At 39.1% G+C, this 17169-nt stretch overlaps 1 protein-coding gene across 8 annotated transcripts in view; it reads left to right on the top strand.

Annotated features, from left to right (window-relative positions):
* The window catches only part of cadm1a (cell adhesion molecule 1a), a 467431-nt gene that overhangs the window by 406832 nt on the left and 43430 nt on the right, over window positions 1-17169 (top strand). For 6 of the 8 annotated variants that reach the window (XM_085173685.1, XM_085173687.1, XM_085173688.1 and 3 more), the window contains one exon: window positions 4221-4310. The exons of the other annotated variants lie outside the window; for them this stretch is intronic. In XM_085173685.1, the coding sequence (XP_085029811.1) occupies window positions 4221-4310 (90 nt within the window). The remainder of the gene's footprint in view (window positions 1-4220; window positions 4311-17169) is intronic. 8 annotated transcript variants of the gene reach the window in all.

Genomic DNA, 17169 nt, shown 5'->3' on the forward strand with positions numbered 1-17169 from the left:
GAGGTAGAGTAGAAAAATGCTATATAGGAATCAGTTCATTTACTTGGGAAAGATTAGTTTAATACATTTTAATTATTAATTAACTAATCTGGAACATAGCGTGTGATGTCAGTAAAAGGATAGTAGGGCTCATCTGCAAAAAAAAAAAAAGGTTAGAAATTACAAATACTCCAGTGTTAAATACAAGAAGTCTATATGAATGGTGGTACATAAATCAAACCATTGTCATTATGTAAAAAACAGTATTGTTGTTTTATTAAAACCATTGCAAATTTAAATAGCTTTGCTGTCTACTATCAATCAGTCTTTGCTGCAGCTACTTCTTTCCCCCGATTTCCTATTGGTTGGTGATGTTATTGTGCAAATATAGGGCTCCTGTCTCATCTGGTGCTCACACAGAGTTCTTTAACTCACTGGCTTTAGCAGGAATGATTCCTGTCAGGCTGTGTCTCAGGGCTTCCTGCAGTCCTGCTCCTTTCGTTCAAACCAGAAACACTGATTCATAAGCCTCATCAGTAAACAAGGCCCGGTGACTCAGCGGGAGGAAAAACACATTCAGCCTGTCACATTTGAAAGTCAATGAGCTCCAGCATTCTTTGATACATTGCACCAGCTAGCCACCAATAACGAGAGATGTAGTGTACGTTCAGACCGTCTCGCCAGTGTTCCTTTGAATCTTTTTTGTAATGCTAAGTTTTTAATGAGTTGTTGACACTGATGATCCCAAACATCTGCTGGACCCTCACAGTTCATGATGGGATAAAACCAATTAGACAGCACCACCCCCGAGCTGGAGTTTGTTGGCTCCCAAGCATGTGTGAAACTCATCTGTTCAAGCTTTGCATGCCAGCCGACTTCCCAATGGATCATTTCTCTCTCTCCCTTTGTCTGCTCATTGGTCTGTACAGTCTTTTGTATTATCAAGGTTGTCTTTAAATAACAGAACCGTGGATAGATTAAAACTCTAACGTACATCAATAGAGTTCCAATGCTAATCCCGATTACCTGGAGGCCTCAATTTGAATTGTCAATTTTGCTTCAGGAAGAGTTCTGAGGGGCTGTTTTGTATTTGAAATGCTTGATTCACTTTTAATTGAGTGCATAAAACAGATACTTTTGAAACCAACAACTGTGATTTTTATGAACTTGCTACGAACAGCTTCTGCCCTCAGGGAGGATTCCTTTTATATAATAAACAACCTCTGTACCCTTACGGAAGGCATCAGAAACAGCAGGGTAATGTTTATTATCATTTTAATGTATCTGTGGAATCTAAGCTTTTTAATTCAGGCTCATTTCATAGTAAAAAATATATGAGATTCAACATTAGACTTTGAACATTCAGTTCTGCAAATGTGATTTACTCAGCTGGAAAGTTACTATGGTGTAAACCCTAATGCAACTTTCTAATACAGTGTACCTTTTCTTTCCTACTGTATGTGGCTTTTTAAAATACTAATACAAGTCAACACTTTTTTGAAACTATTTCCATAAAAATACAGAAAACTCAATAAATGGACTAATTATTACATTCTGTGTATGGAAAATGACCTCTTCTGCTTCTTTGTGTTATCTGTACACAACATATAGAGTGCAAAAGTCTTGAGCCGCCCCTCCTTTGTTTATATTTTGCATTAACGGGGCTACACTTTTTTGTTGTCTTAAGCACAGATTTCTGAAGGTCTTTTGCTTTGCACTGCCCTCTGACTCATGCAAGTATTAAAACAGGCACCAAACTCAAGGCATGAGCGAGTGTTTAGTCTACATATAACAGATAATTTAGCAAAGAACCAGTTTAGACACTTTGTTACTAGCAGCCTGATGTAAAAAAAAAAAAAAAACATGAGCTGGTTCCATTGGCTTCGTTTAATCTATGAAAAATGGCAATTATACCACAGTTTGAAGGGCATAAAATAATATTTGTGCCCCAGCAAGATGATTTGCAAAGACTTAGTGGCAGAAGATTTCTCATATTGTCATAGCGAAGACATATCAGACCTAAAACACCATCTTTAGCAGATGAACAGTATCTGAAAGCTGTGTCCTTAAGAAAAAGAAAGAAAAATCTGTGAAGACCTGAGAGATGGATCTTGTCCTTCAGTTAATCTGTCAGCTGTTCACCGAAGCCTCATTAGAAGTGGTCTCAATGGAAGGTTGGCTGTTACGAAGCCATTATTAAGGAAGGGAACTGGAGAGAAAAGGCTGAGGTATGCCAAATTTCACAAAAACTGGACTGAAAGTCAGTGGCAACAGGTCTTATGTTCTAAATTGATTTTTTTTTTTTTTTGTTAAATCAATGTATCCATGTAGCATCATCTTCAAAGCATCTGGTTGGCATGACAGTGATCCAAAACACTAGCCAATGCAGTTAATGAATTCCTGGTTAAAAAACAAAACAATGGGACAGCAAGCAGTCGACGGCACACTATGTGGTCCCCAAAATGATTGAAACGGTTTAGGATCATCTGCACAGAGAACAGAGCAAAAGGCAGCCAACATCCAAAGAAGAGCTTTGAATGTCCTTCTAGAAGCCCAGAGAACTATTCCTAAAGACTATTGAAAGAAATGACAAAGTTTCCCTAACAGACTTGAGGCTGTGTTGAAGAATAAAGGAGGTCATAGCAAATATTAACTCTCAAAGTGGTTCGACTTGCACAAACTCTGCTTGTGTCTTCAAGCTTTCTTCCATTCTTCAAAATATAAAAAAACAAGTGTTGACTCGAGACTTTTGCACAGTTCTGTATGTTGGTGTATTATCGTCAGTAGCTTTGACAAGAATTTAAAAATAAAAACTGCTCAGTCTATTTGTCAGTATTCAGTTTCCTGCCATGTATCTAGTACACAACTCTGTCCCAAGCTCACATGTTCATGATGAAAAAACAAAACAATAAAATGGGATACAAAGCAGTACACGCAGTTACCAGTTGCAACGGTGTGCTATTATTTAGAGCAAGTTAAAAGTAAACTAATAAAGAGCAAGAAAGTGTACTTGTTTTACACAGGTTTCAGTTGCAGTAGGATCTCTATGTAGGAACATATCAAGCGCAGAAGTTTGCCAAAAATAAACACAAGCTTACTTTTTAAAAATAGTTTATGAAAATTCATTTCAGTAAATATAATTATAGCAGTATACATGTGCCATCAATTAAAGGTAAAAAAAAAGCACTATACAGTCTGTGCAACTGTTAAGCCGACCCTCCTTCTGTCTCCTTCACCTTTGTCTGCTTAACTTTCCTCTCCTTCCTCCTCTGTCCATAAACATTTCTTTCCAATCATTCTTATAACCCAATACTTCATTAAAGTGTAGACCAGCCTCCCTCCTTATCAACAGCCACAAATTACTTGTTTTTTCAGCACCTTTTAATAACCCCAACAGGTTTTTCAGCCCATTGCTAGGCAATCAGAGCGGCATGGGAGGTCTCTAACCATGCAGCAATCCCAGTGGCTTCATATCAGTGCAGCCCTGCCACTCCAACAGGGAAAATGTCACTTTGATATCTCCCCCTGGTCATTGTCAGTGTGGGGAGTCTAACCCAGCTAATGAAGTAAAAGGGAAAAAGCTGTGGGAGGAAAAATGGTCTGTGGTCAAAATCTGTGTTCTCAACTGCCCTGCTTGATGCCTTTCATTTGTTTTATATGTGTGTGTTGTTAATCCCCTCCTTCTGTTTTTGTGCCGTGTCATTTATCGTTTCAATTTCTGCATCAATCTTTTGCTTTTTTTGTTTTGGGCTAGTATCATCAGCAACTTTGTGCTCTTCTCCTCTGAGAAATTAAGAATGCACAGGCATATTTATTTGTCAAAACTCCTCACTGCATAACAATGACAGCATAAGTACAACCCCAGCACTTGTTACTCATTAGACATTTAATCACTTCTAACAAACATGTGCTTGCTATCTTTCATGTCATGGTGTAATGCCTGTGAATAGACATAAAAGAGAAGAGTTCCCAACAAGATCTTTGATCATCTCATTCGGGTGGGACGAGATGATCTGTTGAAGTATCATCATTGTGCCAACATATTTAATGCACTGCGATCCAGCCAATTTATCAGAAAGTCTGCCGCAGACCTCTAAATCACCCACGCACGGTGGCACACAAAGAGCTGCTGTCCCGAGATAGTATCAGTAGTGTTCACAGTGACTTTATTTTATCTTCATGGCTTTTATACTTATTTGCTTCCCCGCTTTTGTTTGTCATGTATTTGTCCCCTCATCCAGATGCTCCCACCACTACCCCTAAATCCACCACAGCCACCACCACCACCACCATCATCACCACCACCATCTCCTACCCCGAAATAAATCAAGGTACAGTATCACCTTCACGCAACCTGTTTATCTCTGTGTGCTTATGATTGTGTGCGTGTCTGTGTGCGCTCATGTGCATGCATGCTGCCTTGCTCCCGGTGCGCTGGATCCTTCCCTGTGTATTCCCATTTTTATTCCACAGTGGCAGCTTTATTTAGTGATGATGTTTTTGTCTTTTACCAAGTTATACACTGAAGCCATCATTTAACAGCTAAAACTAATGAGTCTGAGGCTGCAACAGGTATGCACAATCCTCAAACAAAATGCAGTATTAGGATGTTAATCTTGCGTGTTTTCTTGGCTGTCAGCTCATCTTATGGAGTCCTAAGGAGTTGAGCAATCAAACTAGGCACATAGGTTCCTATCTATGTCAGACTTTATGGTGACATCGTGTTGCCTAGCAACCAACTAGCAGGGAGCTAAAATTAACCAATTTTGCCAAACCAATCAGGAGTTAAATAAGCCAAACATGGCACACAGGCACATCCTAAGCCCCCAAAGGTTCTTATCTATGTCAGACTTTATGGCGACATCGTGTTGCCTAGCAACCAACTAGCAGGGAGCTAAAATTAACCAATTTTGCCAAACCAATCAGGAGTTAAATAAGCCAAACATGGCACACAGGCACATCCTAAGCCCCCAAAGGTTCTTATCTATGTCAGACTTTATGGCGACATCGTGTTGCCTAGCAACCAACTAGCAGGGAGCTAAAATTAACCAATTTTGCCAAACCAATCAGGAGTTAAATAAGCCAAACATGGCACACAGGCACATCCTAAGCCCCCAAAGGTTCTTATCTATGTCAGACTTTATGGCGACATCGTGTTGCCTAGCAACCAACTAGCAGGGAGCTAAAATTAACCAATTTTGCCGAACCAATCAGGAGTTAAATAAGCCAAACTTGGCATACAGGTACATCTTGGGAATGTTCTTATTTACATCAGATATTATGACATCTTCATGTTGGATGGCAACCCATCATAACTCGGCTGTGAAAGCTATTTGTTGTCGACCCAAATGCAGATCATGGGAAGCAAAATGAGCATTTAATGCTAATCCATAATACAGGAACTTACTAAAGGATAACCTGAATGTAACCAAACTAAGAAGATAAGACTCAAAGAACAGAGCTAGCAATTAAACCAGAAAAAATTATAACCCTACACACACCCTACACCTATACAGAAGCCCAGCCCAAGGAAAACCTAAAATAATGAACATCAAATAATAAGTAAAATGCAAACAGGCCACTGGAAAGGAAATGATAAATAACACCATATACACTAAATAAATCATAGTACTAAATTTCAGAGGGAACAAAACAAGGCTCCAAATCCCAGGGACCATGACACAACCGTATAGCAATGTGCTAACATGACCCATTTTTCCTGAGATGATCAGGAGTTGAGCAACCAAACTTGGCACATAGATACATCTTAGGACCCTGAAGGTTCCTTTTTATACCAAATATTATTGTCATCATGTTGCCTAGAAACCACCTATCAATAGACTAAAGCGACCCATTTTAGCAGTTATGCTCCAATATCACCTTATAAAAGCATTTTATTATTTTAATTTTACAACAACACAAATTTATACTGGCAAAAGTTGAATTATGTGTAATATCTTAAGATGCCGTCACGTTAGCTGGCAACCAAGTGCGTTTTTACTTTTGTCTATGTGTAGTTATACCAGAAACACAGAGATGCCAAACAATACTGTAGCATGGGCATGCACTAGTAATAGTAGTGAGCTCCAAAAAATATCTGCACCATGGCCAAAACAGAAGATACGCTAGCTCACACGGAGCTTCTATTCACCGATGAAGAAAGTGAGTTGCAGGGGGCTCGTGAAAGACATAAGCAGATGTTGTTTTAGAGCTACATTTTGAAAATACAGTATTAATATGCTGTCTTTCTGAGAGCTTTAGTCAGGATGAGACCACGGCAGACTACACAAAAGCATCAAGTTGATATGTTGCAATCCCATTTATATAAAAGAAAGAATATTTCCCACAATTTTATTCCCATCTGCAAAAAAGCAAATACTTAAAAAAAAATAGAACATCACAATGTGGCTTCTGTTGCCTTGTAATTTTTTGGTGACATTTAAAAAAGTGCATCTGATTATGCCATTTTAAATCTTTCTCTGGCATTAAATAATTTATTCTTAGCAATTGCAGCCTAGAAATGGTAGGTTTACAATCTGAGGCATTAACATGGCAAATTACAACTCATATACACAAATAAATGCACAAAAGCTCTTTGAAGGGCTGATTAACATAGAAACATTATATAAAAAACTAGCAGAATTTAGACAACTTCAGCTATATTTTTACTTTGTAAGTATGTGTGCAAGTGAGTGGGTGAAGATGAGTTTTGATGTTCAAAGGACAAATAGTAGGCCAAGGTTTAGTACCTCATGTTGTTTTGTTGTCAGTGGAAGTAACCAGGTGGTCGTCACTGCTTGTTGTTCCCAAATCGTTCTCAGCAGGTATTCAAAAGAAAAGCCAAGTGCGTAAAAACATGTTGGAAAAGAGTTCATTTTTCAAATTAGACTGCTGCACCACTGTACTTTGCACCATCACAGTAACGTGACACTTCACTATGGCATCAGCTTAATTGGTATGATGTCAAGAGCTGGTGCAAGCAAACATCTATATGAAGCTGTGAATAATGGTACATAAATAGTGGGATTGCTATGACAATTCTGTGAATTCGATGGTTCTGTAGCATTTACTCACTACAGACACACGAGTCGCCTTTTATTTGAAACTCATCTCTCATTCAGGAAGTCAATTATAGATCATACTCTAGGTGGGTTGTGGAAAAAGGCAAACACTAGGGGTGAACAATAACTAGAACATGAGCAGTTGAAAATTAGACCCTTTTGAAATAAGCAAATTTTATCTCACTCTTTCAACAGCAGAACTCGAGGCTATTGTGACTATAAATCTCCAAAGGGTGCAGATAGAAAACATCACTTTATGCCTCGTCTCAGAAATCAGCCTGAGCTCCAAATGCAATCAAAGCCTCTCTGACAGACCGCTCAATTGGAACAAATCTCACAAGGCTGGCAGAAATCACAGGCATTGTGCTTGATTATGCCATCTGATTGGATTAAAGAGAATACCTATCTATGCAGGCTGATTGATAGCTCCTTTGCCTCAGATCAAGGAGTGTGGAGTCTGCTCTGGCCTGTTCTGATTATAGCAGTCCTGACTGATTCAAAGTGAGATCTGTGCTGCTTTGCAAAATAATTATGCTCCTGCTGTGAATAATAGATTTACTTTAAAGGTAAATAATAAGAACCGTAAAAAAATATTTTGCAGCCACTGCTTGCACAAAATGAGCAAATTAGTCAGTGAATTAAAAAAAGTAGTAACCCAGGCCCTTAATTGCATCTTTGCTCAGTTCGGATCAGTCATGCTAAAACGACAGCTGGATGTAGCCATGCTTTCTTGTTTCTTCAAAACGAGCATCTTGAAGAACATCATTAACTCTGTGATGCTGACTTTAGAGCTCATGCCACTGACGGTAATTTGTAAAGACTGTGGCTTTATGTTAAGGGATATCTCGTGAATTTGTGACTGATTAGAAGTCTCCCGCGGGCAGCATGGTGGCACGGTGGTTAGCACTGTTGCCGCACAGCAAGAAGGTCCTGAGTTCAATTCCACCATCAGGCCAGGGTCTTTCTGTGTGGAGTTTGCATGTTCTCCCCGTGTTTGCGTGGGTTCTCTCCGGGTACTCCGGCTTCCTCCCACTGTCCAAAGACATGCACTTAGTGGGGATAGGTTAATTGGTTAATCCAAATTGCCCATAGGTGTGAATGTGCGAGTGAATGTGAGTGCAAATGGTTGTCTGTCTCTGTGTGTTGGCCCTGCGACAGACTGGCGACCTGTCCAGGGTGTACCCCGCCTCTCGCCCTATGACAGCTGGGATAGGCTCCAGCGCCCCCGCGCCCCTGAAAAGGATAAGCGGATGCGAATGGATGGATGGATGGATAGAAGTCTCCCAATGGTAAGGAGGAATCACAGTAGGGCTGAAGCCAGTCCCAGCTGTCTCCCAGCTGTGGGCAAGAGTCACGGTACACTCTGGATAGGTTTCTGTTCTTTTGCAGGGATAAACCAGACCATTCACCCTCAGATTCACACCTATGGCCTATTTAAAGTCACCAGTTAACCTTGGGCAGTGTTGGGCAAGTTACTTTGAAAAAGTAATAAATTATAGTTACTAGTTACTTCTTCAAAAAAGTAACTGAGTTACAAGATTCTAAAAGTAATTAATTACTTGAAAAGTAACTAGTGCGTTACCTTAAAAAAATGTTGAACCCTCTGGGGTCCAGGGTATAATTGGCCATTTTAACCACTTTTGATGTTTCCTCTACATTTCACCATTAAAAACTATTTACTTTGCCTTGTTTGGTATCATTCTTTTCAGCACAACCTCACGTGTCTGAATTTACAGTTATGTTTTCATTTTGACATACTGCACTAACACAATTGATCTAAAATCAGACAAAAAACATAAAATCCGAGTAGAAAAAAGTTATTTTTTACTGTAACAACCACAAACATGTTTATTGAATCATATTTTATAACTTTGAATGCAAATATAAATTGACAATTTTAAAATCATATGCACAAGTTTTGCAAACAATAAAGTTATTTGCAGCCATTTACCTTTTACCTCCTTTTTTTAATAACCATTTCAAACTATTTACAGAACAATCAGCTGTTCTGCATTCAATAAGAAGCCACAAAAATTATTTGTGCCACTCCAAATATTTCTGTCTACTATAAAGGAGAACATCACAGCCTGATACCTGCAGGTCTGACAGCAGCAGGTGTATCACTCCTGTTTCTACCTGGAGACAGCAGTCGCCTCATTGTTCTGACACACAACACAAAACTATCTACAACACTACACACTAACTACACAAGACAACACATTAACTACACACTCCAAACACGCTAAACGTCACAAATCTCTCACATCTCAAAACTCGCTCTCTCTCTCTTTTTCTGCTCTCTCTCTCTCTCTTTCTCTCTCTCTCTCTCGCTGTCACTCCTAAAACTTCCCCCTCTTCCTAAACAACCAAATGTCATGTTGCCATATCATTTTTGATTGGTCGACATGGTGCATTTTTCCACCAACACGAAAGGGCAGGGTTTTTTTTTGCTCATAAGCAGAGAGTGCTTGCTAGCGTTGTCCTTAGACAGTAAATGTGATGAAACTATTCAGGAAAAGCAGGCGTATTGTTTATCATGACTCTGGTTTTACGTGGCCTATCAACACAATTTAATAACTGGTATCTATCACCTTGTTGCTTTGTCATCTTAAAGTGGTCATGTGATTGGCTTACCACGACTACTTTATTCTTCCTCAGTCAAACAGCAGCACTCATGCAATTGTTTTGCCCCCTTAGCTCCAGGTGTTGTGCCAAAAAATGATCATCTACCAGAAAGTGATTGCCGTCCGTGGGAGCTCACGCAGCTGCTTAAAGCTGTAGCGCCCAGATTACTTTAGTTAGATTACTCATTACTGAAAAAAGTAATGCCATTAGTAACGCTGTTACTTGTAACGCTGTTATTCCCATCTCTGACCTTGGGTGCATGTGCGGGAAGAAATCGGAGAAGCCCTGCAGAAATGGGAAGAACATACAAACGTGACAGTGGGGACATTTTGGTGATTCGTCTGACAGCAACCTGTGTGGTGATTGCATGGACTACATAATGCTTATTGCAATCGTTTTGCTTTAAATCAGGTCACTTATTGATCTCCAGGTGAACTTATTCAATACAAGGAAGGGTAATAAGGAAACATCAAATATCTGCTTTTGTTGCACTGCACATCATTTAAGGGTTTGGGTTTTTTTTGGTTGACTGTTTGCATGTTGACAACCAGTTTGATTGCCTGGTTTTTTTTGCGTGTCTTGTCCTCTTGAATAAGAAATTATTGAGAGATATGATATTGATTGGCAAAACTACACAGTCAAGATCAAAGTTGTATTAAACTAATGTCTAACTCTGATAACTATAAATTTATTAAACAGCAAAATGCATTTCATTTTTCATCTTGGAGAAAATACAACAATTTTCAAAATAGTCAATATGCTGGGTAAGATTTTTATAATTCAATTCCAATTTATTTTCACTAGTCAGATGAGCCCGATGTGAGGAGGCACTTTGGTGACTGCCTTTGACAGGCAGAAACATTTGGCAGAACCAGGTTCAGGCAGGGGAAGTCATCTTAATCAGTCGGGGATGATTGGGGGGAGATAAGGCACACTGTGGAAGAGAGCCAAAGATGAGTAATAACCAATGATTAAATGCAAAGTGATGTATAAACACAAAATACCTGCTCGGCTATACTCAAGTCTACTTTTGGTTGTTTCAGTTTCGGTCATTTTCCATTACAACTGAGTATCACATACGCAGTTTGGAGTCATTATAGCAACACAACAGAAAGCTAATGACGTCATTTGTATGCAACACAAGTGCATCACAACAAGGGAGGATGTCGAGGCGATTGTACCGCTGCTCAGTCCATGGACCACAATGTTGGTCTTCAAAAATTGCGATTTTGATTTTCAGGGAGTCACTCTCATGAGCCATCAAGTGATGCCACTGGCTGGCCAATCGGTGGCATGCAGTCTGGTGATGTTACACTGAGTAACATCACCAGACTGAGTCAGATGGCTTGGGACCCTGGCCGAGTAGGTAGTAAAAAACAGTACACGGGACAGGTTATAGCCACCTTCTGAAAACTCTAAAACTGAGTCGAGCTGAGGGGAGTAGGAACAGGCTGGAAAAGGGCTAATACAGAGTGAGAGGTGAGTGAAGAAGAAACACTCAGTGGATCATGGAAGGCAGCCTAAGAGAAAGTGAATGTATTAAACTGTAAAATTAAGAAAGGTTATGCATGCTTATTATGAAAAATATATAAAATTTTTATACTATTTATAAATAAATATAACATTTATGGTGCAGGTGCATCTACGAGAGAGAATAAAGGGAGCTTTCACTGTTACCTTAGACTCTTAACAAAAGCAGGCTCAGCTGTGATTGCATCATGTTGGGTATTTATGGGTGTGTATATGATTCTAGTTCTCATTTTGCCTTCCACTTTAATGCCACCTCTTAATAAGAAGAAAGAATGTCTGGAGAAAATCACACCCTAAACAGACTCTCACTGAAAAAGAATTATGATCATTGACTGTCTCTGCAGTAAAAAAACAACAACAGAAAAAATCTCTGTACAGTATATTGGCAAGTTATTTCAGTCCCCGGTGAGCAGAACTTACGTTGAGATGCGTGGGCTCCACCTGATAAAGCCAACCTCACGTCGGCAGGGCCAATATTTTCAGGTTGAAACAACCCACTTATAGTTTCTGCCAGATGTCCTCTCTTTGCTTTCAACTATCAGGGGCATTCCATTATTACTGTGTATATAGATTGAAGGCAGCAGACTCATATGGCCATAATACGCTCTGCCAGTTGATTTCATTTACCCACAGTGTGCCGCACAGATCAGAGACCCACTGCCAAATGAATCTATCAGAGTGGGATTGGATTTTTTTTTTTTTTTAGCAATTTCCCATTAGAAGGACAGAAAAGAGAACTTTAAAAAATCTGTTAGAGTCCCACCACATGGCTTTTAAGTGCTTGGCAGTGTTTAGAAAGTGACATGGGAAAATGACTAAATTACTGTTTTCACCACTAAATAAATTTCTAAATGGAGATATCTTGCTGACCAACTCCTGCAATTAGGATATAGTAGTCACATGTCATTTTTTATACTTATTAAACCCTTTTCAGGAACTGCTTCTTCTTTTTCAGTAACCTAACTTATTTTCTGTAATGCTTAGCTAGTTGTATTCTTCGTATTGTCAGTGTCAGGTCAGAAGAAAGCTTTTCCTTGAAAAGTAACTTTCTGAGCGGCACGCTTTCCTCGGGTGCATTAGGTTCATAATAATAGTCACGGCCAAGAGAGATGAAAACTGACCTTAAAACCACAAATGTGCTGTTTTATTCAACATTATGATGTCTCCCATCAACAAACTATGGCTAATCTTTGCCTAATTCAATACAGCAACAAATGAATAATTGTTCCTTAGCCAGGAATGAAAAATATGCATAATAAATGTGTACCTACTGCAAATAAAACAATCAGGCGGCAGGGTAGCATTATTGTTAATTGATGAAAGACCGTAAACGATGCTGACAACCAATTCATTTAACCCACACTATAAACAGAACATACAACAAAACCGGCACGGGGAGGGAAAGGAAACAAACATTCATTACATTTGTCAGGGTCTTAAAATACATAAACACCATCTGGTGAAGTGACTTAGAAATTTTATGAATTTAGATGTGCCACCATCTATCCTAACCACTTACACATCCTTACATAGTAATGCACTGTCACATACTAATGTGTGGTATTGTTACCACTTTGTTCAGTTTGAGTTCCTATCCATTTTCAAATTGGAGCCAGCCAGCTATAACTAATTTGATTAAGGTCAATAGCAACACAATAATTGACGTCATGTGACATTAGAGCGCCTCAGTGGAATTATAGTGCTCAGTATCATTGAAAACAGCAGTCAGGAGCCCAACATAGCTTCTTAATGCGAGAGTATAATGTCTTTTTGAGGTATTACTGCATTTTATAGTGACCACAAGGAGATGAAGGTTGTAAAGCAGGGCCAGGAGGTAATCAGGTTGCCGCAATATCTGAAAAGTATCACCAGCAAACACAGTTTTGCAACCTTTCATATTGCAGCTCCTAAAATAAATGCACGAATTATGTTAATAAATCCTGTATTTCTATTTTTGAATTAGTGGTTTTTGTCTAACACTATTGGATCGAAGCACCTGGGTTTTTTTAATCCAGAACCTACAGCCATGCTATGACATACAGTACATGGACATAGGTATGTGAAACGAGATGTCAAGAGAGGGGCAGATCTAACTGAATGGCCTGTCAATCACTTGTTTTTAGCCATAGAGCGTATCCTGAATCATCATGCTTTGTAAAACTTGAATGAACATAATTTACAAAGTAAACTTACTTAGAGAAGATTCATGGATGTAGTGAAGGAGGGTTAGTGTGGCGGAAGAGAGTAATGGAGAACGGAGGATAAGCCACTGTAGCGAGACTAAACTTAAATGGTAAATGAACTGGTTTTTATATATTGATCCCATAAACTCATGAGAAGCCTTTACTGAGGACAGATCAGACTGGCATTTACCAGAGACTAAAGGACAGGAAGTCGTGGTTCAAACTACAGACAATGACCCCAGTTGCCATTTCAAACAAAAAGCAGGTTTAAGGCATTCGAACATTAGCCTCACTTTTCAGACCTGCAAACTACTTACTGTCTGTATAGCCATGCTAGAATTCAAGCCTTCTCTTTCCTCTTGCCCCAAACTGGTTGTGACAAATGACTGCTCTCGGTATGCCAGAGGTTTCTTCCTGTTAAAAGGGAGTTCTTCAGGGGATCATGATTGTTGGGCTGTTCTCTTATTCTTTTTTTACTGTGCCACATTAAAAAAAAATCCAAATTTGAATTAATCAATAGAAATAACAATTAGTTGTTTGATTTTTCTTTTCTGCAATTTTCCGTGGTAGTTTGATATAACTTTCTCAACATCATACGATAATAGTAAATAATGATAGCTTATATTTTCTAGCGTATTTACTCTGGCTGAGATATAGCATGGTAACATGCTAGCAGTAAATGAGCTATAAATTTAATGTTAACTAGTTTTGAAGTTCATCATAGGTAATGTTTTATTTGATATCTTAACATGCTAAAATTTAATTAGTAGTAAGCAAAAGCACAATAAACATTTAACCAGCCTGTAGTTTACAGCAATGGTAATGTCTTTGTGAGGCACAGCACGCTAACATGATAGCAGTAAAAATATTAATAATAATATTTATGGTCTTTAACAGCCTTAAAATTGACCATAATCAAGGTTGATGGTGCTACAGGGTTTCTCCACAGTTATTTCAATTAATTGTATTGTCGATGTATATGTGTCAAATTTCATGGCAGTGCATGTGAATCACTAACAACTTAATTACCAATGTGTACAAAATGTCATGGTGTTTGTTCCATTTATCAATTCAATTCAGTTCAATTCAATTTTATGTATACAGCGCCAAATCACAACAACAGTCATCTCAAGGCGCTTTATATTGTAAGGTAGAGCCTACAATAATACATAGAGAGAAAAAAAACCCTAACAATCATATGACCCCCTATGAGCAAGCACTTTGGCGACAGTGGGAAGGAAAAACTCCCTTTTAACAGGAAGAAACCTCCAGCAGAACCAGGCTCAGGGAGGGGCGGGGCCATCTGCTGTGACCGGTTGGGGTGAGAGAAGGAAGACAGGATAAAGACATGCTGTGGAAGAGAGACAGAGATTAATAACAAGTGTGATTCAATGCAGAGAGGTCTGTTAACACATAGTGAGTGAGAAAAACATTTATTGTAATGCACTTTCACTCCTGGGTTAAATTTGTGTTCCATGAAGAAAAAAAACAAGTGACCAGAAACCTAAAAAAAATAAATGATACAGATCACTATAATACTATTGCGCCTCAAACTGACTTTGGAAAAAAAATTCCTCCTGGATTTTCCATTGTTCTCCAGCATTCAACTGTTATTACAGAGCAAAATCTTTTGTTGAAAAGAAAGAGATACAAGTTTCTCTATCAGCAGCGCTCCACGGGGGACGGCAAAAGTCTGGGAAATATAGGAAATCACAAACTAAAGCCACAGTAGAGAAGCCAGGTCAGTGGATCCAAGAAAAAAGTAATCTAACAGCCAGCGGGGACACCCAGCAGCATGTTGGCATTTTTCTGTACTGCAGGGTTCCCCCTAATGCATTTCTACCAATATAATTATGATTGGCACGCAGTTATCGCTGCATGTTGAGCTGGATTTCGTGTCACAGTAAGTCACCAAAGGGCTTGTGGGAATCATGACAACTAGTCATGAAGCCATGTCCTCATCATGTCTCTGAATGTCAGCGAGGACACTGCCGATGTCTCAGTTGACCTGAAGCTAGAGATGGTGAAAGAGGGCTGCTGGAAAGAGAGGCTGTTCAAAAATGTACAGGCAATCACTCTGCAGCAGACATACTGAATGGTCCCACATGGTTACCACCCACAGTGTAATGAGGGTTAGCAGGTCAGGCTGCCTTTCTGTTGACTGAGGCTTGCAGCGACACAGGCTTCATTTTACATTTGGATGCCAGTGAACACCAGTGCATAAATCTCTTCTCCGGTGGCAGAGATGTTTTGAAAAGAGGCTATTATCATCTTTTGATCTAACCCTTCATAGGAAGATGTGCTCTGATCTGCTGCTGTTGCTATTATACTGGAATGTATAAAATGAAAATAGTCAAGCCCGTCATTTCCCTATTTCCTCCTACTATACAAATACTTTTCCCCCCCTGTGCTCTCTCATAGACTCATGAAATGTCACCAGTCAATTAAAAAAATGGGATCATATTCTACAACTCCTTGTTTCTTTCTGTTTTAGGAAAATATAAGGCAGATAATAGTACAGCAGACCTGCCTCCACCTTCTCATCCTCATAAACATTTTTTAAAGAAATGAAAAGCCAGCGTAGTGTGACATTTGATTTGGTTTTATTGTTAAGAAATTGTTCATAACAGGTGTAGTCACCACCATAAATACAGAAACCTTAAATAGAAAATTACTCCTTGCTTCTGGGGGCTGCAGCCATGTAGAACATTTACCAAATAGACTGCTGTGAGAGAGACGCTGTAAGGCTGAGATATGCCATTTAAAAGAGATCCTAAGGACAAATCTGTCCTCCCTGTTGGCTTTAAAAGAGACAAACTGGGAGACACATGAGTCAAATGTGTTGCTGGATGGAAGAATGCAACAGTCAGCTGTTAGGAGACATGCATCTTCACTCACTGTCATAGTAAATATGTAGGTTAATTTATGCAGTTTTTCTTGTCCGTGTCAGAGCCTGGATTTGGATTTTGAATTTCTTCACCAACAGTCAGCAAAAACGCTTCTGTGACACTTACCAGAGTCTAAAAAGATGTTCCAGAAGCCACTGGAGATGATCAGAGTTCGAGGCATCAGGCAGTTAAACCTGAGTCTTTACCAACAACGGACTGATTCTGGAAAAAGTTTGAATCAGCTTATGTCCTCTGCTTCTCAGACGCCTGTTTTTGCTAAATAAAATAAATAAAATAAACTCACTGGTCCCTGAAAATAACCATGTCTTAAGATTACCAACATTTTCCACTACCAGAGATTTTTGCACCTGTATGACATTTTACCTAAAATGAGCATTTTTCAGACCACCTTTGTGCCTATTTTGAGATGCCAGCATTTCCAGAGAGATTTGCACTGCATTTTTATATATATATAAAAAAACCCTGCAATAATACTTACACACACTAAGCTATTTAAACTTTTACCTATCTCCATGTGAATGTGACTCAAACACCATAAATATGAGAGCATATAATGTGTAAGTTTATAGGAGTTTTTTGCCCCTACAACACTATACATAATGTGATAAGCATGATATTTGTTCACTGCTCTGGCGAGACGAACAGACGCTGTTGCTGATAATGCAGACACTCCTGACTGAGCCGTAAATACAGACGCAATGTGGTGACTGCAATTCAGGAAAGATTTTCAAATTCATTTTTGAGCACAGCCACCACTTTTTAAAACAAATTTGATCAAATGTGACTGCTGATCGTGTACTTGTCTCTTTCCATTATCCAGATAGGAGCTTGGCCTCGTTAGCCTGAAATAACTGCCAAGTAGCACGACTTGCTTCGTGAAAG

Source organism: Neolamprologus multifasciatus, chromosome 10, assembly GCF_963576455.1.
Source record: "Neolamprologus multifasciatus chromosome 10, fNeoMul1.2, whole genome shotgun sequence".
Classification (NCBI taxonomy): domain Eukaryota; kingdom Metazoa; phylum Chordata; class Actinopteri; order Cichliformes; family Cichlidae; genus Neolamprologus; species Neolamprologus multifasciatus.